Source organism: Eublepharis macularius, chromosome 2, assembly GCF_028583425.1.
Source record: "Eublepharis macularius isolate TG4126 chromosome 2, MPM_Emac_v1.0, whole genome shotgun sequence".
Classification (NCBI taxonomy): domain Eukaryota; kingdom Metazoa; phylum Chordata; class Lepidosauria; order Squamata; family Eublepharidae; genus Eublepharis; species Eublepharis macularius.
In genome coordinates this window covers 7,981,985-8,007,873 of record NC_072791.1, presented here as the reverse complement: position 1 = coordinate 8,007,873, position 25,889 = coordinate 7,981,985, and the positions used below count along the sequence as shown (strand labels likewise).

Sequence of the window (25,889 nt, the reverse complement as noted above, 5' to 3'; positions counted from 1 at the left end):
CCCACTGAGTTCCACCACCTCTTTCCCCAGAAAAAAAGCCCTGAAATAAAGTATCTTCCTCACCTAATTTATGTTCTTACTGGGTAGCCAATGGCTCATCCCTACTGTTGCCAACCTCCAGGTGAGGCCTGGAGACCTCTAGACAACATTTCCTTGTAGGAAATGCCAGTGCTGGAGGGTGAACTTTATAGCATTGTAACCCACTGAAGCCCCTCCTCTCCCTCAAATCTCCAGAAATTTCCCAACCAGGAGTTGGCAACTGTACTCCCAGCTAAAGCCACTTCTGGTATCAAGTTACAATTTTTGTTACAATCTATGACTGGACCGAGTCAAATGTTTCTGATCTCATCACTCCTGCAGCTGTGGAGAGGCTCTGCAGAGATTTTGGCACACTTTTGTTAAAAATCAGATGTTTCTAGGACTTTGGGACTGTTCCGCATTTAAACCTGTGGGATTGCCGCCCTTCAGCGGGACGAGAGGGCAGAAGTAATGGCACGTCTGTAGCAGAACTGCAGATAAAGATCATAAGGGGAAAGGGAGAATATAAATATTGCAAAATCAAAATATAGTCTTTGCACACATGCTGTGAGGGACCCATACTGTGGCCAAATCCCCATTCTGCTGCAGGGGGTGGGGGGTGGGACAGCCACTTAGAAAAGACAAAGGGGAGGGCGTGAACCATTCCTACCCCCAGACGTAGAAAGCAGCGACAGATGGCACGCGTGTAACTGATCTCACTCCAAGAGAACTCAACTCCAGGGAACAGCAATTGAGAGAAACGTCAGGAGCCCCCAGTGCCCTCTGCGGAGGGGTTGAACCAGCCATCAGAAAGGGCTGCCAGGCCCATCGGAGGCACGGCTGAGTGCCAGCAGGCAGGGCCCAGAGCTAGGGGGTGGAAACTGCAATTTTGGGTGCAGGTGGCTTCCTGGAGTTTTTCCCCAGTCACACCTGGATACTACCCTCTCCGGCTTGGGTTTCAGCCCTCACCTGCTGCTTTGTTCCAAGGCTTTTCATTAGCACGGATCCTGCTCTCCAAGTTACCCACATGGGCCCCAGCTGTGGGTTGGTTGGCTCCATTCCAGCTGCCTAAGGAGGGAACCGTCCGGCTTGCTTCATGCCCTGAATTCCCCATCAAAAAACATCTCCCCCTTGCTTTGCCATCACGGATTGCTACTCTTGTGGCTGGCTGAGTTGAACCGTGCATCCTCGGAGAGGCAGTGTGGCATAGTGGCTAGTGTGCTGGACTTGTACTAAGGAGGCTGACCTTGGGCCAGCCAAAACTACCTCAAAAGGGGAAAGGTAGGATTTGAAAGCAAGAAACGAACGGGTTGGCACTTGGCTCAGAGACATCACAGAGGGGGCTTCTTGCTTTCCATCGCCCCCACCCATGCAATTCTTTTCGGTATTTAGCTGCAAATGCAATCAAAATAGGAGTTCCTTACAGACCCGTTCCTAAAAGGCCACATTCCCCACAAAACATATCCATGGCCAAGATCCTCCTCTAAGCCTATCTGGCAGTAAATCCCCCGCTTCTCCTGCAAAGGAGACCTATCCAAATTCACTGCAGTGCAATGCAAAAAACTCTGAAAGAAAAAATGCCCTCGAGGACTGGCTCAGAGACCTCATCTTACACAGCCCCCTTCATACTCCCTCGATTAATCCCTTTCGTACTCAGGCTGGTGCAGCAGGATTGGCGAGGCCTGTGTTCGAATCCTCGCTCTGCTACAAAGTTCACAGGGCAGCCTTGGGCCTGTCATGATCCTACCTCATTGTGTTGTCGTCACAATAACAAGGGGGAATGGAGAACCTGGGCTCTGGAGGAACAATGCGACAGCTAGGATCCTAAATCACATGCACCAAAGGAACCAGCCAGCTCGAGGACAGGGTCTTTCCCCCGTGGAGTGCTCTGCTAGAGCCCATTATGAGGACCTCAGGAATGGCTGAGGCACCAGCTGTCATTTGACTTCACCCGGGAAATGTGCTGTGCGCTCTTGGGATCGTGAATTATTTACAGCTGGGGTGCGATGGGAGGGAAAGATTCTGCTTTCACACACTTTGCATAAAGTACTTTCAGTGCTCTTTAGTGATCATTTGCAAGTGGTTTTTCCTGTTTCAGGCCCTTTCTACACGTCCTTAAAGGGATGGCCCGCTCACTAAACGCTGCTGGCTTTCCCCCTTGACTCCAGACATCTCAATTTTTAAAACGGTAGCAGGCTGTTTGGCTGCCATTTCTTCGGGACCGTGGGAAAGTGCGTTCTCAGAAAAGGCGCTGAAAAAATGGAAGCCAAACAGCCTGCTACTATTTTGAAAACGGAGACGTCAAGGGGGAAAGCTGCCAGTGTTCAGTGAGTGGGCCGTCCCTTTAAGGGTGTGAGGAAAGGGCCTCTCACAGGAAAATTCACTTGCAAACAATCACTGAAGTACACTGAAAGTGCATTATCCAACATGTGTTAAAGGAACCTCAGACTTGAGGGGGGGCTAGCTCAGCAACCCTCTTATGTCTCAACAGCTGCACCCATTTCTGCATTTCTACAGAGTGGGCCTCACCCCAGAAGCAGGCATTTTTACACCAGTGTTGCCACTCGTATCCAAACTAAGGCCTTCGTGTTGGGGCTAGAGGTGGGCACAAACTGGGGAAAAAAATGAACCGTGTGGTTCATGGTTCATCACGTTTCACGAACCATGGACCACGAACTTTCACAAACTTGCCCCAGTTTGTGAACTGGTTCGTTCGGTTTGTGAAAATGTCACTTCTGTGGCAGCAGAAGGTCACTTCCGGGGCTGCAGAAAGCCCATCCCCCCATTGCCTAGGAAACTGATTAATCAGTGCCAGGCTGTCTGCAGTGACGAACTGAAAAACGAACCAAACGAACCGGGCTAAAGTTTGCGGCGGTTCGTCAGAAATGGTCTCTGATGAACTGCCAGTTCATGAATCACGAACTGGCCTGGTTCGTGATGAATTTTTGTTCGTATTTCCATTCGTGCCACTTCTAGTTGGGGCGCATCTTAGCTTTTTCCCACTACAGGAGTGTTGGAAGGAATGCATGTGTGAACTCTATGGGATAGTGTTGGGTCTGAATTGACAGTGTGCGAGGAGCAGGCTGGTGGCTCATGTGTGTGTTTATAATTCGTCACTTGGTGCCTTTACTCCAGGAGCAATGAACGTGCAGGCTTGCTTGCTTTAAGAGTCATACGCAAAAACAGCTTTGAATCCCCCCCCACAAGAGACTGACATTTGGCCTGCATTTATATAATAGTAAATTGCAAGAAGTTTTCTTTAAAAAAAAGAGAAATCTGAAATTTTGCATTTCTTCAGTCTGCTGAAGATTCCAGCAAGCATTCCTCAGGGGCTGCATGAGTTCTCACATCATGGCAGCTTTGCTGATCTGAACAGGGACTTCTGCAGGTGCCACCCTGCAAACGGGCAAAATCAGCAACTGCCTGTACACACACACACACTCTGTGGTGCCCGCGGAACATCCCCCTAGATTTACACAAACTGAAAAACTGGAGCATTAAGGACCTTTTTTAAAAAACGGAGGTAGGAGGGCTGTACAGTACATGGTTCAAGAAAGATGCTTTAGTAATGGGATAGGGACTGTATACTATACTGCTGTGTACTGTCTGTTGCTGTAATGTTTTCCTGTGTTGTTTCTATGCTGTTTTATATGGAACATTTAATTGCTTATTCTTTATTCCAGCTCCGTATCAAATTTCTGCTTTTTTTCAAATCTCTGCAGATTTTAATTTGCATATCCCTACTGAGGTGTTTATTGAATATCCCAGCTGTTGACCGTATTTGACTCATACTGTATAATCTGTCGTGAGGCTTTGTGAGAAAGGGCCACTGTAAATTACACAAGCAAACAATTAAATCCATTTTTAAGTGGTCTTGACCCCCTGCGTTTGCCTTTGAATGCCCAGCCAGCTTCTAAACCGTTGCCTGTTGTTGAGAGACCGGGATCTGAAATGGATTTTAGATTTTCAGAAGATATCAAGACTAACAACAAATGATGTTGGCTGCAGCTGAGGGACATCATCCCACCCAAATCAGGTGAAGCAGGGATAATGTTTGCAAGTGATGCACCTGGAAAAATCTAAAAGATTTAACAGTGCAATCCCAAGAAGAGTTACTCTGTCTAAGCCGATTGATTTCAGTGGGCTTAGACAGGAGTAACTCTTCTTAGGATTGCATTCAAAATGTCTCAAATGGGATTCTGACTGCCTTCCCCAGGCCTTTCTGATTTCTGAAGTGCAGAAGAGGCCCCCCAAAGAGGGATAATAATAATAATAATAAAATTAACATCCGATTTATATACCGTCCTTCAGGACAACTTAACGCCCACTCAGAACACTTTACAAAGTATGTTATTATTATTATCTGCACAACAATCACCCTGTGAGGTGGGTGGGATGAGAGAGCTCCGAGAACCTGTGACTGACCCAAGGTCACCCAGCTGGCTTCAAGCGGAGGAGTGGGGAATCAAACCCGGCTCTCCAGATTAGAGTCCCGCACTCTTAACCACTACACCAAACTGGCTCTTCCATCAAGGCACCTGAGGGGGAGAACCCAAAATAGGGCACTGTTCGCCATATGGACAACACAACCCAGGAGTTGGAAGTATGTACAACTTGATGGGGATAACAAAATAGTTTGAAGCCATCATGGACTCTGAGTTCTGCACCGATAGAAGCAAAGCCTGGGGCAAAATCTCCCCTTCCAGGATCCAGTTGGCACTCTGAATTCCCAAGCTGAGAGGACTTTGGCCAAAAATATTTCAAAGAAGGGACAGAGCAGGAAATAGTGACTCAGAGCTTGCACACTCTCCGAAACGGCCCAAGAGAACAGGGTCGCTTTTGTGCGGGCAAGAGTCGTACTTGAAAGCCACAGACTACTGCTTTCTGGGCTGATGCCATTTCCCCTCCCCTCAAGTATCCCAAGGGAAAGGAAGCGGGGGTGCACACACGCAAAGATAGGGGTGAAAATTCGGAGTTCTTAGCATATTTGTGGGGTTCAAACTTGCGCCCGCAGGAAGGCTCGGCGTGGGCAGATAGTCGGCTTGCTCAGAGGCTGCTGTCACTGCGCCCCCTTTAAGGTAGGAAAATCTGTGGAAGTCGAGTTCTTTCCTCATGCATATATTGCGTGACAATCCTGCCTAGTCAGTAAGCATCATTATTATCCTGTGTCATAGATGGGGAGGGCTGAGAGATTGTGGCTTGTTGGCAGCTAAAAAGGTAAAGGTAGTCCCCTGTGCAAGCACCGAGTCATTACTGATCCACGGGGGGCGTCCGCATCATGACATTTTCTTGGCAGACTTTTTGTTATGGGGTGGTTTGCCATTGCCTTCCCCATGGTCAAACCACACGAGACAAAATACACTTGAATTACACTCGAATTGCACTCAAATACACTCGAATTACCCGTGTAATTTGGGTGTACTTTGTCTCATATGGTGAGACCCCCCCGTCTACACTTTACTCCCAGGAAACTGGGTACTCATTTTACTGACCTCCGGCTACCAGAACCCGGCTTCTGCCAGAATTGAACTCAGGTCGTCAGCAGAGCTTGGGCTGCAGTACTACAGCTTACCACTCTGAGCCACGGGGCTCATGTTGGTAGCTAACCAGTAGTTAAAGGGAGATTTAAGCCAGAGGTTTCCTCAAGCTCCTAACTGTGGTGCAAGATAGTCAGAAAGCATACGGACTCTTGAAGGTGAGCACCCCATTTGGCAGGGAGCTGACCCCGGACTATCTCCATGGCTGCTCTGGTCTGCCTCCTTCAGCCTAATCCATTTGTATCATTTGTGCCTTTTTTGAGTTTGAGCATTAACAAGCTGTTGAAGGGGAAAAAAGATTAACCAAAAGAAAATCTGCAAGGGCCGTGGCGATGTAAACTGTGACTTTTATTATCATTTCTTCAAACTGTACCACGAAAGGCACGCCACAGACTTTCTGGGTAACAATGCAAAAACCGTTCCTTACGGCAGTCATTTGATCTCTCGGGCGCAACACTGTCCTGGTGGGAAAAGCCTTTCACGGAAAGGATTTAAAGGTAGCGCAGGCCGCGGCGATGCTCGTAGGTGGAAGGCGGGCTGACATTGCAAGGGAAGGCCTCAGGCACCCCAGACCTGGGCAAGAGTTCCAAGAAATAAAAAACGAAAGGAGAATAATAAAAAGAAAACTTAATATCGTACTGGCTCCCCGTACAGACTCTATAATACAAAGGTCATGCTTCTTTGACATCCATGTAACATAACACGGACCCATAAATGATTACCTGTCGGTTACCAATGCAGAGGGAAGCTACAAGCACCCTTGGGTGAACGATATGGTATGGCACTGACAGGGTGGCAAGCATCCCTTACAAACCAGCAAGTGCCTCTTCCACACACCAACACAACTTTGGGGTGACAAAGCAAATTTCAGCAGTGAGCGACGGATGTATCCAAATCTTTAAAGGATCTCAAACGCCAACGAGCTGCGGTTCATGGGGCTGCCAGGGAATATGGCGCCCTCTTCTGTCTGAAGCCAGTGGGTAGGAGTTTCCCCTTGCAGGTTTAAATCAACTCTCCTCCTTGGCTTTTCAAGACAGTCGTTCTTGGCCCAACAGTTAACACTGATTCACTGATCGACCCATTTCAACACCGAAAGAAAAGGAAGCACAAAAAAAGCTCAGGCCTCTTTATAAAAAATATCCCTATGCTTTCAGCTTTATAAAATAATATATATTTTAAGAAAGTCTCCAGTTAGAAAAGCCGGCGTATCAAAATATGGCAACGTTATGGCTGTAAATACAAAACCCTTCAAAAATATTGGTTTCTTCCCCCCCGTTGGTTCTTTTAAAAGGCATTGTGCTGTGAATCTTGGGTGTTTTTTTGTAAATGCTCTCCCACCCTATGGAACGGCTGTCAAACCACCTTCGAGGAGAAAATCCTGATCCTTTTAAACCAAACACGGCTGGGGTCCTGAGAGTAGGAAACTCTAGAGTAGCCCCTCTGAAAATGGCACAAGCGATGCAAGGGAAAGATGTATCCATAACAGCATCTTTTTGTGCTACCGAGCATTTGGTATAGGAAGTCGGACAACGAGGATTCTATCGGGAGAGCCAAGCCAAAAGATGTTCTCAGATATTCTACAGGAGCTGAGAGTCTCTCTAAACAAGACGAGGATTCGCAAGTGAAGGGAGACGCGATGTTAGCCAGGAATCGTAGTGTAAAAAGACAGATTGGAAGGCTCTGTCATTTTCACCGCTCTAGAACCCGCACGGCAAAGATCGCTTCTCAGAGGGTTTGTTTATTTCCTCTTTCGGAAGGCGAAATTGACAGAGCCTTCAGGGAGGTGAAGAGGAAATAAACAAAGCGATCTTTGCCTTGCGGGCCCTAGAGAGGTGAGAATGACAGAGCCTTCCAATCAGTTTTTTTATACTACGATTCCCGGTTAACATCGCATCTCCCTTCACCCGAGCATTCTTGTGTAATTCGTCTCGTGTATAGACTCTCTCAATGGTTGTGCTCTTATAGTCACAAAGCTTTCTGCAGCATGTACCTGGATTAGGTCTGACGCTAGCGAGGCAGAAACTGCCCCGTTCCCTGCAATACGGATTTGCACTCACACAACTTTTCACTGAAACCATGCGAGATAGCAGCACAGGTTTCAACAGAATGCCGCACAAATGCAAAATGAGCGGTGGTAGTGGGGTGGGGTGGGGGTTAAGAGTGTTTTTTTTTTTTTACCTTGCCAGGATCAAATCAGGCTTGATACTTTTATTTATAGAGGACTATAAATAAATATACCGTGGTGATACAAGTAGGTCAGAAGCCTGCAGTTGCTGCATGCACACATTATAATATGTCTTATGCAAACTATTTTTGCGTGCATCTGTTTGGGCGCACATTCTAAGCAAAGATGCCCTAAAGCTCAGCTCGGGGGGAAGGTTCTATGGCCCTCAGCTATACCTCATACCCTGAAGCCAAAAGCCCGTAACTGGTATGCTGCTTGTGCTGGGAAGGAAATGGGGTACTGGAGGAAGTAGCTTGGCCATGCAGTTTTTGGTGATTCCCCCGTCGTAAAGCCAGCTCCGAGGAGGCAAATCTAACAAGCTTCTTTTCTCCACTGAGCAGGATCCTCAGAAATCCTCGGGCATGCTGGCTGTCTCCCATTGCACAGAAGAACGCTGTGAGAACGCTGCTCCCTTCCTATTACAGACTGAACCAGGCAAAGGACTTTCACAAATTTCTACGCTCCCTCCTTCTAGAGTTCCTGGATGATGTGTGTGTGTGTGTGTGTGTGGGGGGGACAGCAACACGTGCTGAGAACTGTGGCCCACCCCTCACAGTCCCCCATCCCAGGACCCTACGGGGAACCACTCTTAAGGCGGTCCGAAGATGGCAGCCAAAGAGAACTTTGCCAGATTACAACAGGAAAACACGCGGCTTCCGGTTTTCACTGGCTCCGCAGGGGAACTTCAAACATGAGAAATATCTCGGGGTATAAGAAAGCCCGAGTTTAGAAAGAAAGAAAACATGATATACGATTGAAAGACAGACAGGAAACCTTGCAATGCAGGAGCACCCCCCAGCTCCTGGACCGCAAAAAGGGAAACTTTCATTCACCTTGCATAAGGTTAGTGCTTATATGATTGTCTATATATGTATCATGAAAGAAAGGCATAATTATCTCTTTCTTGAAAAAAGGACGAGAAATAGAAAAGGCAAAATTAAACATAGAGGGGGTCTATACGTTCCATACATACATAAAACATATACTTCTCTCCATAGAATTATATATGTATTTTTATATAATCTCTGTCTCTCACTTTCTGTCTCTTAAGGTACTTTGGTCAGCAAATCTTATTGCTACATCTTTAAAGATAATTTGTTCTTCGGTTTCTTTTTATAAGAAGCTTCCAGAAGCTTTCCAAATCCCAATCTCTCTCTCTTTTTGAAACACAGATATTCCTGTAAACTTTACACAAAACCACCCGATGAATGATCTACTCGGATCACAACCCAAGTACAGTTCGTTTCTGCAGAACAGAAAATGCAAGATGGATCGAGCACAGTATGCTTTTCTGTTGTTACCGTCACCAACACTGAATATCCTTTTGTTTGGTTATTGTGATGTCGCATCTGTTTGGGATGAGTGCAGTTTCTTTGGCTTGACACAACACAGAAGATGGACCCCCCCCCAAAAAAAACAACGGGGACATTGTTACTTTACTGTCCACACTCCACAAAAGCAGAAATCAAAGCACAAAACCGAGAAGCTTGTATGGCAATGTAAGACGTGAGAACATCCAAAGAGTGGAAAACATCGGGAACTTCCTCGAGGTGGAAAAAAGAAAATTCAAAACGTTAAACACGTTGTGCACCTTTTTGTCAAAAACGAGGGATCCATGAATGTTTGACTGAGACACATTCAAAGGAAGAGACCCTTCCTTCTAAATCCAACCAATTTAAACCCAGATCAAATTCTGCAACACGGCACCAAGAGAGGCGCAGTCTCCCACCTCCTGAGAAGGAGGTCGTTCCGTTAACAGTGCCACGGTGGACAATGCCTTGATATTTAGCATCCGAGAGAAAAGACATGGAAGGAGAGAAATCCCTCTATGGCACCATAAAAACAGCACAAGGAAACCACTATGTGCCTTCATTGGGTCGTCCTTCTAGAGCAACCAGCTCTGAAGCAGCGCTCGGGAAGAGGCGGCGTCAGACAACGAACTCTGGCACTTCTTCGTGGGCGAGATCCAGGGAGAAGTATTTGCTGGTTCTTTTGACGGGGAAAGCGTCTTGGATGTTGACGCACTGCTGAGCCAAGCAGCCGTTACAATACAGGCCTTCTTCTGCCAGTCCGTGGCCGCACCCGAACGTGTAGCTCTGGGCTGTCTCCTGGCACAGGCTTGCCAGGCGCAAGAAGTCTTTTTGGTACAGCCGGATGTCATCCAAGCTCAAGCTGTGCCGGTCGGTGGAGGTCTTTGGCTTTCTGCAGACTGTCTGTGGGGGCAAAAAGAAAGCGAGCTCAACAAATACTTCAGATGTACAATTAACTACCACAGTCAGAATATTGTCAGGCCATAAGAGCACACAAAAAAGAACGCCGTGACCGACGCACTACAATCAATTTCAGAATCAATCTATCAAAAAATCTTTTTATATCACTTACATCAATTCAAGAAGGTCACACATTTACAGAAGGTATACACGTCCTAAATAGCCAGCTTACAGCATCAATTCTAACAAAATTAAAATGCACAAGTGCTTATGTTTTTTATAAAAATGCAAGTGCTAGCTTAAAAGGACCGTACCTCCTGAACATAGCGCATACATTCAAAGGCCACAGTGTAATACAAAAACTTCCATTAAATACAGTATACGATGCTTAACATCAATCCATACAAAAAATTAAATAAGTAATGCATATATCACAAATATATAGTAACTGCAACGGGTTTGCTAGCGAGAGTATCTCGTTTCTGGCAGTTTCTTCTTCCTGGCAGTTACCAAGAGTATTGAATCAAAAACATTCACATATCAATTTTCATGCACAATTGCTGTTCGCTCAAGGCCATAAGAGCAGCCTTGCTTTAATTACATGAGTAGCAGCGTCATTTCCAAGACTTTGAGCCTACACAGGAAATAATGGGAGAATGGCTTGTAGGTGGAGAATTTAGTAAAGGCCTCATGTTAACTGAGAGCCAAGCCACAAGTGATGCCTCACACAGGTTGGACACTTGTCAGCTTCCCTCAAGTTTTGATGGGAAATGCAGGCGTCCTGGTCTTGCAGCTTGGCTCTCCATTTAATTGAAGTTTAAACTTCTTGACCTGAAGCTTCCCTAAGCAATACAAATCGCTTTGGGAATCTTTGACTCGGGGTTTCCGAAACAGAGCCAGCATGCTGGGGCCAATTCGGAAATCCCAAATCTTTGCAAATTGGGTCCGATTCAGGTATTTTTCCCGAATTGGAAACCTGAATCGCACGCCCCTAGGAAGGATCACAGTCCAAGACCATTTAGATTCACATAATGGGACTTCATTTCCATGCCCCAATTCACACACCTGTGGCAACGAATCAATGCTCTGGCCACGGAGCTTGACAACGGTCTCTGAGGAGCTGGAAGTAGAAGAACTGACTTCTTTGACAACCAATCCTGAATTGGATAACATGGAAGATAAACAGAGAGATGAGGTCCATTATTATAGGTAAATGCTTCAGATCTTACAGGCAGCACTGACGACCCGTACCGTACACTCTTATGCCTCCCCAGGGTGTTACCTGAGTGCCCGTTAAACTTCCTCGCCATCAGCATGTCCTCCGTGATATAAATGCAGACGTCGGGGCTAATGTCGTCCAGAGACGTTTGGCTCGTTGGCTCGAGGTCTCGGGGGTCATCAACCAGCATTTCTATTTCTGAAAGAGAGAGGGGAAGTGGTGCGACTGGCGTGGAAAAGAGTGTCTGGGGTGCAACAAAGCAAAATCTCATTTACAGGAAGTCGTGGAAAATAAAGGTCGGGGGGGGAGGGTCTGTTTCAGCTGTGAACCACTAAAATTTGGAAAAGATTTCAGCATTTTGCAAAAGTTCTTGGGATTCCACCCCCCTCCACATACACACCGTCTGCATTCTGGGGCATCGAAAACCACTATAAATAGTGACCAGGAGTTAAACAGACAGGATCTACCATCCAAATTACATTTTTCCTTGGGATGAGACAGCAAGCTGGTTTTGCTCATGGCTTAGAGCCCAACTCATCCTCCTCCTTGAGAAGGGATTGAGTAGCTAAAAATAGGGGCCTGAAAAGCGGCAACTTCTCTCTGCCACCTCCTAGCCATGAGGATCTCGAAAGTTGCACAATTGTTCCAGACACTCAACGACTTATCCCCACCGTGTTGTTTTGCATCCTTCATTCTCAAGCGTTAAACAGGATCAGGTGAATGTCTGCTTATGTTGTAGAAAACTTAATATCTCAGTCATAGATCCAGAGGAGTTAGCCGTCTTAATCTGTAGTGCCAAAATAGTTAAGAGTCAGTAGCATCTTTAAGACTAACCAACTTTATCATCGCATAAGCTTTTGAGAACCACAGCTCTCTTTGTCAGATGATGAAGAGAGCTGTGGTTCTCGAAAGCTTATGCTACAATAAAATTGGTTAGTCTGAAAGGTGCTACTGGACTTTTTACTATAAAATGTCAGTGGGATTGTGGATCTCGGCAGCTGTCCAATTAAAAGAAAGCGATGGATTTTAGTAATCAACTACTTTCATTTTATTTTCTTAGAATGCTTTGACCCCGCCTTTCTTTGCAAGAGGATCCAAGAAACCAAAGAATACAAGTCATAAAAAACACTGAACAACGGGAAGGAAGGTCCTGGACAATTAGTACCATTTTGGGAGCCAAGCGGGCTGAAAAAATAGGGAGCATATATATGTGTGTATGTGTATATACATATACACCCACATATATCATGTGGATGAAATATGCGGAAATGCAGCAAATGCAGTTTTTGCCATATATCAAAGGAATTACTGATCAGATGGGAAAGCTTATGAAAAAGCATAACCTTCAAGCAGTATTCAGACCCACCCGAAAAATACAACAGATGCTACGATCAGCAAAAGACAGTAGAGACCCCCTCACCTCTGCAGGAGTATACCGTATACCCTGCAGCTGTGGACAAGTTTACATCGGGACCACAAAGCGTAGCATCCAGACAAGAATAAAAGAACATGAAAGACACTGCAGACTTGGACAGCCTGAAAAATCAGCAGTGGCTGAACATAGCCTAACTCAAACAGGGCACAGTATCTTATTCCAGGACACCAAAATACTGGACAACACTTCCAACTACTTTGTCAGACTGCACAGGGAAGCCATTGAAATTCACAAGCATAAGCAAAACTTCAACAGGAAAGAAGAAACCTTAAGAATGAACAGAGCATGGGCTCCAGTTCTGAAAAACACCAGGCCAACAAAACACTCCACACCCGACAATAGCCCTGCAGAGAAGATTAGCACATCAAGCACCAATCCATATGCAAAAGAACCTCCTCAGGATACAGTGAAGCCTCCCGCCATTAGCATTCCACACCCTGGGAAACTCTTACAGGATGACTCAGCTCAACCCCACCCCTCCTGAGTAGATACAAATGACCTACATCTTTTCCACACTGTGACACTGAGAGATCTCTGTCTTTTGGTGCTACACCTCTGAAGATGCCAGCCACAGCTGCTGGCGAAACGTCAGGAACTACAATGCCAAGACCACGGCAATACAGCCCGGAAAACCCCCAACAACCACAGCATATAAACGGTTCCATAAATAAATAACAACATATTTAAAAATAATAAACAAATAACACTAAAAAATAAAAATACAATCTAAAATATATTTAAATGTATGAAAAAATGAAATTGCAACCCCTTGGCTGAGTTTTCATGGCAAGAGACTAACAGAGATGGTTTGCCACTGGGTGCTTCTGCAATGGTGGTCTTTGTGGGAAGTCTCCCATCCAATTCCTAACCCAAGCTGACCCTGCTTAGCTTCAGAGATCTGATGAGATCAGGCTCACCTTGCCTATCCAGGTCAAGATATTTAAATAATATAAAATATACAAATTAAGTATCAGTGGAATCATTGATGATGTCACAAACCTCTCATAAACTTTTGGCACATGCTTTTATTGCTATACTGATATAAGGGTTGAATTTTTTTTTAAAAAAGATTGAAAATGAACGGAGAATATCCGGTTTGGGAGAAAATGGGAAGCCTTTTCATTTAGATAGTTTGCTTTTCCTTCATTGTTTTTTTTTCTGTATTGTGTATGTTTTGTCATTGTTTGTTGATTCGTTGTTTTTATTAGTATGTGTGCAATTGTAGTGTTTTTAGGCTTTTTTTAATGATATAAAACTCTTAATAATAAAAAAGCCCTATGCTGCCTTTTCTGGCACCAGATGTAGCCTCCACACCATGTCATTAGATCTTTTGCAATTTTTTAAAAATTGCCATTTTCATATTGCTACATCAACCAGCAGGAGAGGAAAAGGCAGAGGGTGAGGAATGGTTCGATGATGACAAACATCTAACTATCAAAATGTGATTTGGAAGTGGGTAGGAATAGGCGGGACAAAGAAAACCAAATGAAACATTACGCATGGGGGGAAAAAATGACTCAAACTTGGCTTCCAGGAAAAGATCGAGGTAAGAGTGGTCTCGCCTTGAGTTTCAGCGAGAAAGGTGGACTACAAAATAAACTAACGAACAAACAAATAAATAAAAGAACCAGAAAAAAAACAAGGAAAACCCAAAGCGAAAACCAAAGGCAAATAAACGCATGCAGAAATCGGGGTATAAATCAAAGCAGTATGGGGCCAGAACAGATGGGGAAAAAACCTTGTGGAAAACCCTTGGCCTCATGGGTCTGGAGTTGCTGACCATAGATGACCACACATGACAAGTCCTGTTTATACGGCAAAATCAAAGACTGAGGTATACAGACAGGAGGAGCTATCATACACGGAGTCCAAACTAAAAAGAACATGAAGATTTGGGTTTATACTCCGCCCTTCACTACCCGAAAGAGTGTCAGAGTGGCTTACAATCACCTTCTCTTTCTGTCCCCGACCTCTGTGAGGTAGATGGGGCCGAGAAAGCTCTGAGAGAGCTGTGACTAACCCAGCTGGCTTCAAGTGGAGGAGTGGGGAATCAAACCTGGCTCTCCAGATTAGATTCCTGCTGCTCTTAATGACTACAGCAAACTGGCTCTATGGTCCATATACCTCAGTACTGACTACTCTGACCAGCAATGGTGGCCCATGATCTCAACCAGGGCCCTTTCCCACCCCTGCAGGCCAAGATACTTTGTAAATCAGAGATATCGGGGCCTGGAACATAATTCAGGCAATATTTTCCACTGCTGAACAAGAGTCCACCAATGGCAGCTGCAGGCTCTTACCATCGTCCTGAGAGTCCTCTTCCAGCCGCTCCTTCTCCCCGCTTTCCACGCCAGAGGTGTGGGAGCTGCCGTGGCTGGTCATCGAACTGCAGGCCCTGAGTTTGCGGTGGACGGAGGCTGGCAAGAAGTCGTCCTCGGCTGCACGATCTCTGGGCTTGGGGTCAGCCTCGATCCCGGAGGTGTGGGAGCTGCTGTGGCTCATGGTGGAGTGGCGGGAGAGGCGTTTGTGTTTCACGCTGCCGGAGCTGCTCCCGCTGGCTCGGGACCGCTTCTCCAGTTGGTCCATGTCAAGGTCAAGGGCATCGCTGATATAGGACTCCCGATACTGCTTCTTCTCTAGAAGGGAAAGCCGAGAGTTAGAAGAGAAGAAAATGTGCCAAGTAAGAGTCTCTGACTGTCCAACCGTTGCTCGTGGTGCCTCCGAAAATGTATTGATGGCGCAACCACACTGGGGGGGGGGGTTACATAGAGAGGACGGGAGGGAAAGATCAGCAGAATTTACACACATTTCCAGGAAGATGCACTGTTGTGGTTGGGTAAAGGAAATTTCTACCCAGCCACCGGATGACGTTAATCAGAGACGGGTCTGCAGGCATTATACAATGCTATTATTGAGAGCCAGTTTGGTGTAGTGGTTAAGAGTGAGGGAGAGCGGGTGTGATTCCCCACTCCTTCATCTATAGCCAGCTGGGTGACCTTGGGTCAGTCACAGCTCTCTCAGAGCTCTCTCAACCCCACCCACCTCACAGGGTGTTTGTTGTGGGGATAATAATACTTTCTAACTTGAATGGTTGTGCACAGGGTGAGGCCTGCAGTGGTTAACTCCCCTGCCTGCTTGTCATTCTTCCCCCCGTTTCTTCTCTTGGTCGCCCCTTCCCTCCTCTTTCTCCCTTATTGCCTTCCACTTCCTACTTCTCCCTGCCCTCCTCCTGGCCACCCACTCTCTTTCAGAGAGCTGCTATAGCAAAGTGGTTAAGTGGTTGGGCTGCAAATCAGCACTCTGCTGGTTTGACTCCCAGTACTGCCATGAGCTCAGCAGGTGGCCTTGGGTAAGCCACTCCCCTCAGCCCCAGCTCCCCAGCCGTACTGTGGGGATAATAAAAACACCGACTTTGTTCAACCCTCCAAGTGGGGCACTAATCCATCCAGAAGGGTGGTATATAAACACACTGCTGTTATTCTTAATATTATTATTATTAACTCAGTTCCCCTTTCTATCCCTTCCTGGTATGCTGAAGGGAAGGTAGGACAAAAAGACAGGCAGGGAAAGGAATGCAGGGTCACCTTCTGCTTTTCCTCTCTGCCTGCTTCAAGTGGATCCCACCGTCATATTTCCACTTACATGTTGCCCAAAGTCTTTTTTGTGTGTGCGTGTGATGTCTGCACATTGTTCTTAAGTAGAGATGGGCATGAACCGAAAGACGAACAAAAGTTCGGCATGAACAGGGCCGGTTCGTGGTTCGCAAACGGATGGTTCGTCAGTGCCCATTTCTGATGAACCGCCACAAACTTTAGGCCCGTTCTTTGGGTTCATTTTTCGGTTCGTCACTGCAGACAACCTGGCGCCGATCAATCAGTTTCCTAGGCGATGGGGGGGATGGGCTTTCTGCAAACCTTTTGCTGACCCGGAAGTGACGTTTTGCTGACCCAGAAGAGATGTTTTCATGAACCAAAAAATGGTTCACGAAACAGGGCTAGTTCATGAAAATTCGTGGTTCGTGAAACACGATGAACCACGAACTGCACGATTCATTTTTTTCCCTGGTTCGTGCCCATCTCTATTCTTAACCTTTGGTGGGTTTTTTTATAACAATTTTTTATAACAATTATGATTCTCCTGAAAATGAGGGGGTGCCCTGAAATCTGTATGCTAGCTAGTGGAGTTTTTGACCTGCACGGGCCATATATAGTAATTAGGTATAAAGATATAGAGAAAGTCCTGCAACTATTTACTCATATACACACGGGCTCTATTTGGAAATTCTGATGAACACACAGATAAAGCTTGATGCCACACTTCCCCTTGACATGCATCCAGTTTATCCCTTTAGGATTATTTATTTACTCAAAATATTTATCTCCTGAGCATTTGAAAAGAGTGACAAAGACATTGTGTTTTATATCTATTTCCCCCGCCTCCTCCCCTTGGGCCACTTTAAATGATTTTCTCTTCCTTTCTCTCTTTGTCGCATGCATGGATTGCATCTGTTCATTGAGTCTCCTAACTGCTGATCATATTGCATTTTACTCAGTGCATGCCCTCGCTGTTGATTATATTGTATTCGCTCGCCCTGTGTTATCTGCCTTGGGTGTCAGTGAGAGAAAGTACTACTAGTCAGGGCTCATTTTGAGGGGGAACGCAGTTCCGGCAGTCCCCCAAAGAGGTCACATGTCAGGTGGCCCCGCCCACCTGACTCTCAGCCGTTTTGGGCCCGTTTCAGCCTGGATTGGGGCCGAAACAGACCAGATCGGGCCTCTGACGGGTGGTGGATCACTCTCCGGCTCAGCAGCAGCCTGATCCTGACCATTTTGGGCCCCTTTTGGCCATTTTCAGCCCCTTTTTGCCAGTTTGGGCCCAATTTTTTGCCAGTTTGGGCCCATGAATGGCCAGGATTGGGTCCAAAACAGCCAATATAGGTGATGTCAAGGGGAGTGACATATGCTAATGAGTTAGGCTAATGAATTCCTCCAGCTCTTTTTCTATGAAATGACCCCTGCTACTAGTAGATTCAAAGGAGTTAGCCATGTTAGTCTATAGTTGCAAAATAGCAGAGTCCAGTACCTCCATTCAGACTAACCAACTTTATTGTAGCATAAGCTTTCGAGAACCACAGCTCTCTTCATCAGATGCATGTGATGAAGAGAGCTGTGGTTCTTGAAAGCTTATTCTACAATAAAAGTTGGTTAGTCTTAAAGGTGCTACAGGACTCTTTGCTGCTGCTGCTGCTGCTGCTACTACTACTACTACTACTACTACTACTACTAGCAGCGAACTGGTAGCTTATTTGCGAGGACTTATTTCCAGAGCAGTTGGAAGATGCTGGAGGCAGGCCCCCGGAAAAGAGGAGCCGGGAGAAGGGGTGGACGGCAGCTACCTTCGTTCTCCTCCAGCTTCCGGATCTGCCGCAGGATGGGCTGTAGGTTCATGTAGAGGCGGTGGCTGTTGCTCAGGAGCTGCAGGAGGTGCCTGGAGCGTGTGGGGCAGCCCGTGTAATAGGTGAGCTTGCGGGCTGACGGCAAGCCGTCGGGGAGGATCTCGAACCTCTTCCCCTGCGAGGGCAAACAAGATGCAATTAATCTGCAGAACTCACTGCCACGAGATGCAGCATTGGTTTCAGTGGCTTTAAAAGGGGATCAGATGGGATTGATCCGTCAACGGCTGTTAGCCACGATGACTAAATAGTGCCTCCATGTTCAGAGGCAGTCCATCTCTGAATACTAGTGCTCGGGGAAACAACAGGAGACGGCTTGGGCCTATGTGATTTGCTTGCAGGTCCTTCTGCTTACTATCAATCTCTTGGCCTGTCAAGGCCGGTATTGTCTACTCAGACTGGCAGCTGCCATCCAGGGTCTCAAGCAGAGCTCTTCCACATCACTTACTGTCTGGTCCCTTTTTTAAAAAACTGGAAATGCTGGGGAGTGAACCTGGGGCCGTCTCCATGCCCGGCAAAGTCTCCTCCGCTGAGTCACAATCCCTTCCCGCTTTGCCCTTTTCTACCCGACTCTTCTTCACCCATTCCTGGCATATGGTAGTTGAGGTGGGCGTGCCCTCCTGCCATAGGGGGACAGAGGTCCCCATGGTTTCTGCTGCTATCACAACTGGTCACCCTGCCCCACGGGCTCTGCCAATGTTGGAGGGCTGTTGCATTATCTTTGCGCTGCCGTCTTAATGATATTTATTGTGATTTTATTTGTATGCTGCCATGCTTTAAATTTTATATGGTTGTAATCTGCTCACAGCCTGCTTGTGGGGTGAATGGACTAAAAGTCGAATAAATAAATAAATAAATTCTGTGTTTCTCATCGGTAACCCTCTGATCTCAACTCTCTGTCCTCGTCTCAACTGCGCAACAGAGTTAAGCATTCGGAACAAGATCTATGGCATCACGCCTATGGGAGCTACAACTATACAGACGGGAGTTCGCAAAGGCGCGTCTCTCACCAACTTCTGCGTGTGCCTTTGGATCTGTAGGATGGGACCTGTCGGGGTGTCTTGCACTCTAGAAGACCTTGCCCGAGAGAATCATGTCTGGCTCCTTCCCTTCTGCCACTCAGAAAGCGGCACGTGCCTTGCGGGGAAGGCTTTTATGGTCCCTCTCTTCGACTGGGACTCTCACTTGGCACTGCGGCAGTGTGCTCTTAGTTCTTGGTTTATTACTCTGCTTTATTTTTATTGGCTGCATTTTCTTGTACTTTATCGTAAGCTGCCTGGAGGCCCTTTTCTGACTAGGAAGGAGGGGGAAAATGTGAGCAGCAAATAAAGCAAAACAAAACTGAGTTCAGATACAAGATATCCGAGTTCAAATTCACGTTCCGTCGTGCAGCTTATTGGCGGCATGCTGAGTAAGAGACCCTTCCTTAGGATAAAACCAGATGCTGACCAGAACAGATGGCTGCTGTCTGTCAGCATCTTTCCTCTGCAACCCATGGAAACAGCAGCCAGGGTGGTATAGTGATCACAGCATCGGACTAGAGCTGGCGTGATCCGAGTTCAAATCTCCAGTTTCCTATGAAGCTATGACCTTGGGGCCAGTCACTCTCTCTCAGCCTAGCTTACTTCAAGGGTTAATGGAAAGATGAACCTCTGGAAAGAAGAATCGTCACCTCCATCCTAGGATGCCCTCCTTCCGGTCCAAAGGAGCACAGTCAATGCTACCCCTTCAGTATTCTACCGCATCATTCTACTGCAAGGGTGGTCTAGACCTTGGTGCCTCTAACAGCAGAAAGATCTTAGCATAAGGGTGGAGCACAATCAGCACAAGATATTTCTCACATGAAAAGTTGGAGACAATTCGTGAAGCACCAACACTTTCCACCAGCCCGATACTACAAGAGCCAGTTTGGTGTAGTGGTTAAGAGCGGCAGGACTCTAATCTGAAGAGCCGGGTTTGATTCCCCACTCCTCCACTTGAAGCTAGCTGGGTGACCTTGGGTCAGTCACAGCTCTTTCAGAGCTCTCTCAGACCCACCCACCTCACAGGGTGTTTTGTTGCGGGGATAATAATAACATACTTTGTAAACCGCTCTGAGTGGGTGTTGTCCTGAAGGGCAGTATATGAATCAAATGTTGTTGTTGTTGTTATTATGAGGCAGAAATATGATGTAAAGCGAACAGTGGTGTAATGTGGACTGTGTTGTACTTGGAGCAGGAAGACCTGGGTTCAAAACCTTCCCCATGGAGGTGATCTTGGGAGGTCAGCTGCCTACTCTAAGGGCCAAGCTACACATGACGAATGACACTTGAACGGCAAGTGTATTCCTCCCTGTTCACTTGCCCTCCACTCAATCCACTTGCTGTTCAAGTGTCATTCGTCATGTGTAGCTTGGCCCTAAGGTTTGGTAAAGATAAAGTAGGGAAGAGGGAACTGTGTACAGGCAGGATAAAAACATGCTATGGTAAGGAATGACGTTGCCTGCGGAGGAAAGGGAATGTTTCCTTCCATAGGAGGCAAGCCCTTTTGACTCCAACACGAGTCTTCAGAGTCCAGTGGGCTGTTCCTCGATTGCAAATCAAGTGTGTACATCTGTGTGTGTGTGGGGGGTCAATTTCCAGTGGAGAAGCAGCGGTTGGGAGTAAGCAAGGTGCTTAAACCTTCTCCTCACCCAGGACTGTTTTCTTCCCCTCCTTTCCCCTCCAGCGGCCTCCCTGCCGTGTTCGCAAACTCATGTAGTACGTTTTTATCTCCCTCTTCCTTTGAAGAGCTCGAAACAGTTCTCCTTTCCCAAAAACTCTTTGAGGAAGGTCAGGATGAGGATGCGCGACTGGCCTGAAGTCAACCAGCGAGCCTTCCGTGACATTTGAACCCAGGTCTGACACCCTAGCCATGACCCTGTACTGGCTCGGCAGGAACCTGTGGCTCTATTCACATTAAGCAGACTTTGCCCTGGCTAAGAGGCAGGTTGCGAAGTTCCACATTGTGTTATTTAGAGGCTGGACACGCAGCTACTCGGGAAGAGAGGCCGACTCGGGCTGGCTCCATACTCACCACAAAGACAAGCTTCCCGACGTTCGTCCAAGGGAAGTCAAAAAGCAGCTGCCTTTCACTGTTCAAATTCTGGAAAGGGGGAGAAAGAAAGAGACGCTGCTTGACTGTGGAACGAGGGGAAGGGGTAACGGTGGTTTCTTCCGTCTGAAAACTCCGTAATTTCCACCAAACGGAATGCTCTGCCATCACAGAACCGGAATTAGGACTGTGGGCTGCAGACTGATAGACCACCCCTCCTCCCAGGGATACTAGCGTAGCCTATATATAGCGGGAAATCAGTTGTGCACAGCTCTGATTGGCTGGTGCCTGTTACGTCACAGAGGAGGATCCCAAGCAAAATCTCTACTGATGGAAGGGATTTCTATCATCAGAGCAGAACTTCCAATCCCTTCCACAGTATCCCCAAACCCTCCTGAAAAACTTCTCCTGGGAAAACAGAAGACCTCCAAGTACAGAGAGGTCTATCCATGGCTGTTGGCCATAAGAGCTCAATGGAACCTCCATGTTCCGAGGCAGTGTATCATCAGCAAGGCCAAACGGAGAAGAGGAAGTAATCAGGCATCCTTTTCTTGATTTTGGAACTTGACATCAGTGCCAACCTGCTCCCCATCGCTTTTAAAAAACTAACATCAGCCAATACAAAACGAGGCCGTCTAGATAAGAGTTAGGGGTCTCTATATATTTGGGGGGAGGCTTCCCATTTAAAAAAGACACAAATTAATGGGGGGAAGTGGTCGGCAGTGGAAGGGGATGGGAATTCCAGTTGCTCCTTGCCATCCCACTTCACCATTGACAGCCCGACTTGCCAGTCAATGAATTCTCCTGCCGAAGGGAAAGGAATGCTTGAGGACTAGAAACTTGCTGACACGTAAGAGACAAACAGTGCAATCTTGTGGAAAGTTACTCCAGTCTAAGTCCCTTGGCTTCAACAGAGTAACTCACCATAAGACTGCAGTTAAAAGAGTCTCAGAAATCCATATTCTTTGCCAGATCCCATGTAGAATGTTGTACGAATGAAAACGAGCAGCCTGCGGATCGGGCACCGTGCGACACGGGAGATGCAGAACTGAGATCTCGTACCGTTTTTTTTTTTAAAAAAAATACAAAACCACCCACTGCATGTGACTGAATCAGGGCCACGAAAGCAAGGAATAAAATTTCCCATGCAATACAAAATTACGTTTTTCCTTATAGGGGAAAACAACATGGGGTTTTTTTGGAGGGGTGGGCTGATGGAAATGAAGATAACGACTCTTTTCCTGAAAAAAATCCCATTCAAACATTTCCTTCCATCTATGTGGTTATGGAAATTTTTAAGGCACATACCTGAAATATCTGTATCCCCCGCGTGGTGAGGCCAAGGGTCAGAGAGGCCTCGATTTCTTTTTTGTCCTGCAAAAAACCAGATAATATAATGAACTCGCTTTCTTTAGAAATGTAGCCATTGCCCCTAGCAATTTTAACAGCTGTCAGCCCTGGATTGCTACAGAAGAGAGCATTCAAACACGGAAAGCACAGGGAGAGAGATCTGAAAGCCAGTTTGCTGGCTGTGGCGTGAGACTATGGCTGATTCCGCACACGTTGGATAATGCACTTTCAATGCACATTATCAATGGTTTGAGGTGGATTTTTTGTTCCGCACACAAAAAAATCCGTTCCAAATGATCTATAAAGAGGATTGGAAGTGCATTATCCAACGTGTGCGGAATCACTCTATGTCGGATTTGAGCACACCTTGGATAATGCACTTCCAATCCTCTTTATAGATCATTTGGAACGGATTTTTTTGTGTGCGGAACAAAAAATCCACCTCAAATGATTGCTAAAGTGCATTGAAAGTGCATTATCCAACGTGTGCGGAATCAGCCTATGTCGGATTCGAGCACATAGAACTGAGTTCATGTGATTGCCAGTCACAACTGTAGCGCTACTCGGGAGAAGGAATAACATGGGGTAAGGAAAAGAGACTGAAGGCGATTTGAAACAGGAGTTTCTGCTCGTGGTGTGTTCATCCTCCACATTCTGCTTTTGAGAGGCAGGCGGAAGAATTGTTTCAAAAACGGGACACACATTTCTTGAGCGGAAGCCCCAGCCAAACCCCTTTCAATTCTCTCCTTTTTAACACTCTCCAACCAATTTCAAGGGTCAATCCAGAAACTGGCAAAGCTATAGATCAGGGGTGGCCAAACTGTGGCTCGGGAGCCACATGTGGCTCTTCTAGACATATTGTGTGGCTCCTGGTGGTCTCTGAGTATCACCATGGCCATACATTTCATTTTAATTTCTCTCTCCCCCTTCCCTCCTTTCTTTTCATGTCTTTCCCTCCCTTTCCTTCCTTCCTTTGTTCTTTCTATGCCTTTCATATTTTCAGTAAAAATGTTGGGGTTGCCAGGTCTGACTCAGAAAATACCTGGGGACTTCGGAGGCGAAGCCTAGCAAGGATATGACATCACTTTTATGTTTCTCTTCCAAGTCAAAGGTCAGGTGACGGCTCTTCCCAAGCTCCACCCCTTCTGATGATGCCACTTTCAGGACACTCCCCAAATCCACCTTTTTCTCTGAAGTCACTTCAATGCATCATGTCTTGTGGCTCTCAAACATCTGATGTTTATTCTATGTGGCTCTTACATTAAGCAAGTTTGGCCTCCCCTGCTATGGATTCATAGGACATCTGCTTATTTTCTGAGACACTTGAGGGGGGGCCAGACTCTCCTCTCCCCCTCTGAGCTCATCTTCTACTTGCAGGTAATTTTCAGTGCCGGGGATCCTGAGAACAAAGGCTGCAGCCAGAAGTGGTTCAATCCATTCTGGCAACTTACCTCTTCCTCTGTCGATTCAGGAGTTGCTTTACTGGGCACGGCACTAACCAAAATCCTAGCTGGAGGTTGTGCTCCAAGCAACACTCAGCAAAATAAAAGAAACACAAAAGGCTTCCTAAGCTAAAAAAGTAGAGAGTCCAGTAGCACCGTTAAGACTAACCAACTTTATTGTAGCATAAGCTTTCGAGAACCACAGCTCTCTTCGTCAGATGCATGCATGCATATGTCGAAGAGAGCTGTGGTTCTTGAAAGCTTATGCTACAATAAAGTTTGTTAGTCTTAAAGGTGCTACTGGACTCTGCTATTTTGCAGCCAACAGACTAACATGGCCAACTCCTAAGCTAAAAAAGGGACGGTGCAGCCTTATCTTCAAAAGGCCAAACTGGGTGCCCCATGACATACCCAAGGGGTCTTTCTTTCTCCCAAAAAGCCCGTAGGAAGTCAAACCGCATTATAAGTGTTATCAAGAATGAAAGAAGCACTCTGCAGGATTATTCTAAGGCCCCACAGAGCCCAGCATCTTGTTTCCAACAGCGGGCAGTGAGAAGCTTCTACAAATTCAGAGTCAGGACATAAGGGAACAATTCGCAGTCTTTGCAGGGGGGGGGGAAGCACCTTTTCTGCACTCCACACTGCTTCCCTTGCATGTAGCACTACAGGGCATAAGGGAACAGCTTCCTCTTTGTCACCCATCAAGATACTGTCATGGAGAGGTATACTACCACTAAACATGGAGGTTCCCATTTAACTGTCAGCCCTAAATTTGAACCGGTGTTATTACATTATCTCAAGTGGGTAACTCTTATATAGAAATGCATGAACTCTAAACAAAATTAGGAGCAGAAGAGAAACAAGGAACAGGTTGATTTCACGCAGCACCCGAAAGCACGTCCTGCTGCACAGCCAACCCAAGCAGCTTTTTTGAGGAAGTGATATTTTTTCAGAGAACCAGTAAAGCAAGATGCAATCATAGAATTTGAAGGGGCCTTACAGACTATCTATCCCAGTCCCCTTCCCAATACAGAAACACCCGACAATCAGAGCGGTATGGCCCAGGATTCTTTGCAAGCCAAGGGGGAGGCTGACGCCTTCTCTTAATCGGGAAATAGCCGGTTTTGCAAGCCAGGGATTCTCACACCCCGGCTGGCATCTCCTCAAATACTCTGTGCAGAACCAGGGAATGCTAGACATGCTTTGGGACTCCCGTGTTCAGCACTCCCAGTGATGTTTTAAAGAGTTAATGTTTAAGCATGCTGATTCATGTTGGCGCCGTGGTACACCTGGTCTAAATCAGTCACCGGTGTGTCCGTGAATCAACTTTTTAAAAAATTGCCGGGAGCTCCAAACACAGGATTCCCGAAGCATGGAGATCCATAACAGAATCGCTGCTACAGATTTCCCCGTTTCTGCATAAGTGGGGCTCCATATACAGTTCAGAGCACTATTGTTCGGCCTCCTCATGAAGATCTTGATCAACCCAGTTGTAAAACTTAAGGGCACAAGGCACTTCTGTCCACCCTTGTCTGGGGTACTTGTCGAACAAGCCAAGCTCCGAAATCAAGTCGCATCAAGGCACAGAAAAATGTTGGAAATGTGGGAAACACACGGGCATTTTTTCATATGTGGTGGTCCTGTAAGGAGGTGCATAAGTATTGGATAATGGTGCATGCCTTGATACGGACATAAACAAAGAACAGATGCACTTCACTATTCATGTAGTAACTGCAGCTAGAATTCTACTTGCGTCCTACTGGAAACGACAAGCAATACCTAATCAGGAGGAACTAAGAGCCGAAACAGACGAGACGAGTTCCCTCAATTCAACCTGGGTTGAATTGCCTCAAGGTTTGACGGGAAATGTAGGCATTTCTCCTTCCCGTCGCTCAGAGGAGGAGGGGGGAGGAGGAGGGCTCCTCTTGCC

The 25,889-nt window shown here is 46.6% G+C and overlaps 1 protein-coding gene across 1 annotated transcript in view; it reads right to left on the bottom strand.

Annotated features, from left to right (window-relative positions):
* Positions 1-7,429: 7,429 nt before the first annotated feature.
* FRMD6 (FERM domain containing 6) overlaps positions 7,430-25,889 on the bottom strand; it is a 44,095-nt gene continuing 25,635 nt past the window's right edge. The window contains exons 7-13 of the mRNA XM_054972452.1: positions 22,476-22,541; positions 21,150-21,218; positions 18,039-18,213; positions 14,944-15,279; positions 11,272-11,406; positions 11,055-11,146; positions 7,430-9,992 (exon numbers count right to left, since the gene is read on the bottom strand). Coding sequence (XP_054828427.1) covers positions 9,708-9,992; positions 11,055-11,146; positions 11,272-11,406; positions 14,944-15,279; positions 18,039-18,213; positions 21,150-21,218; positions 22,476-22,541 — 1,158 coding nt within the window. The 3' untranslated portion in view covers positions 7,430-9,707. The remainder of the gene's footprint in view (positions 9,993-11,054; positions 11,147-11,271; positions 11,407-14,943; positions 15,280-18,038; positions 18,214-21,149; positions 21,219-22,475; positions 22,542-25,889) is intronic.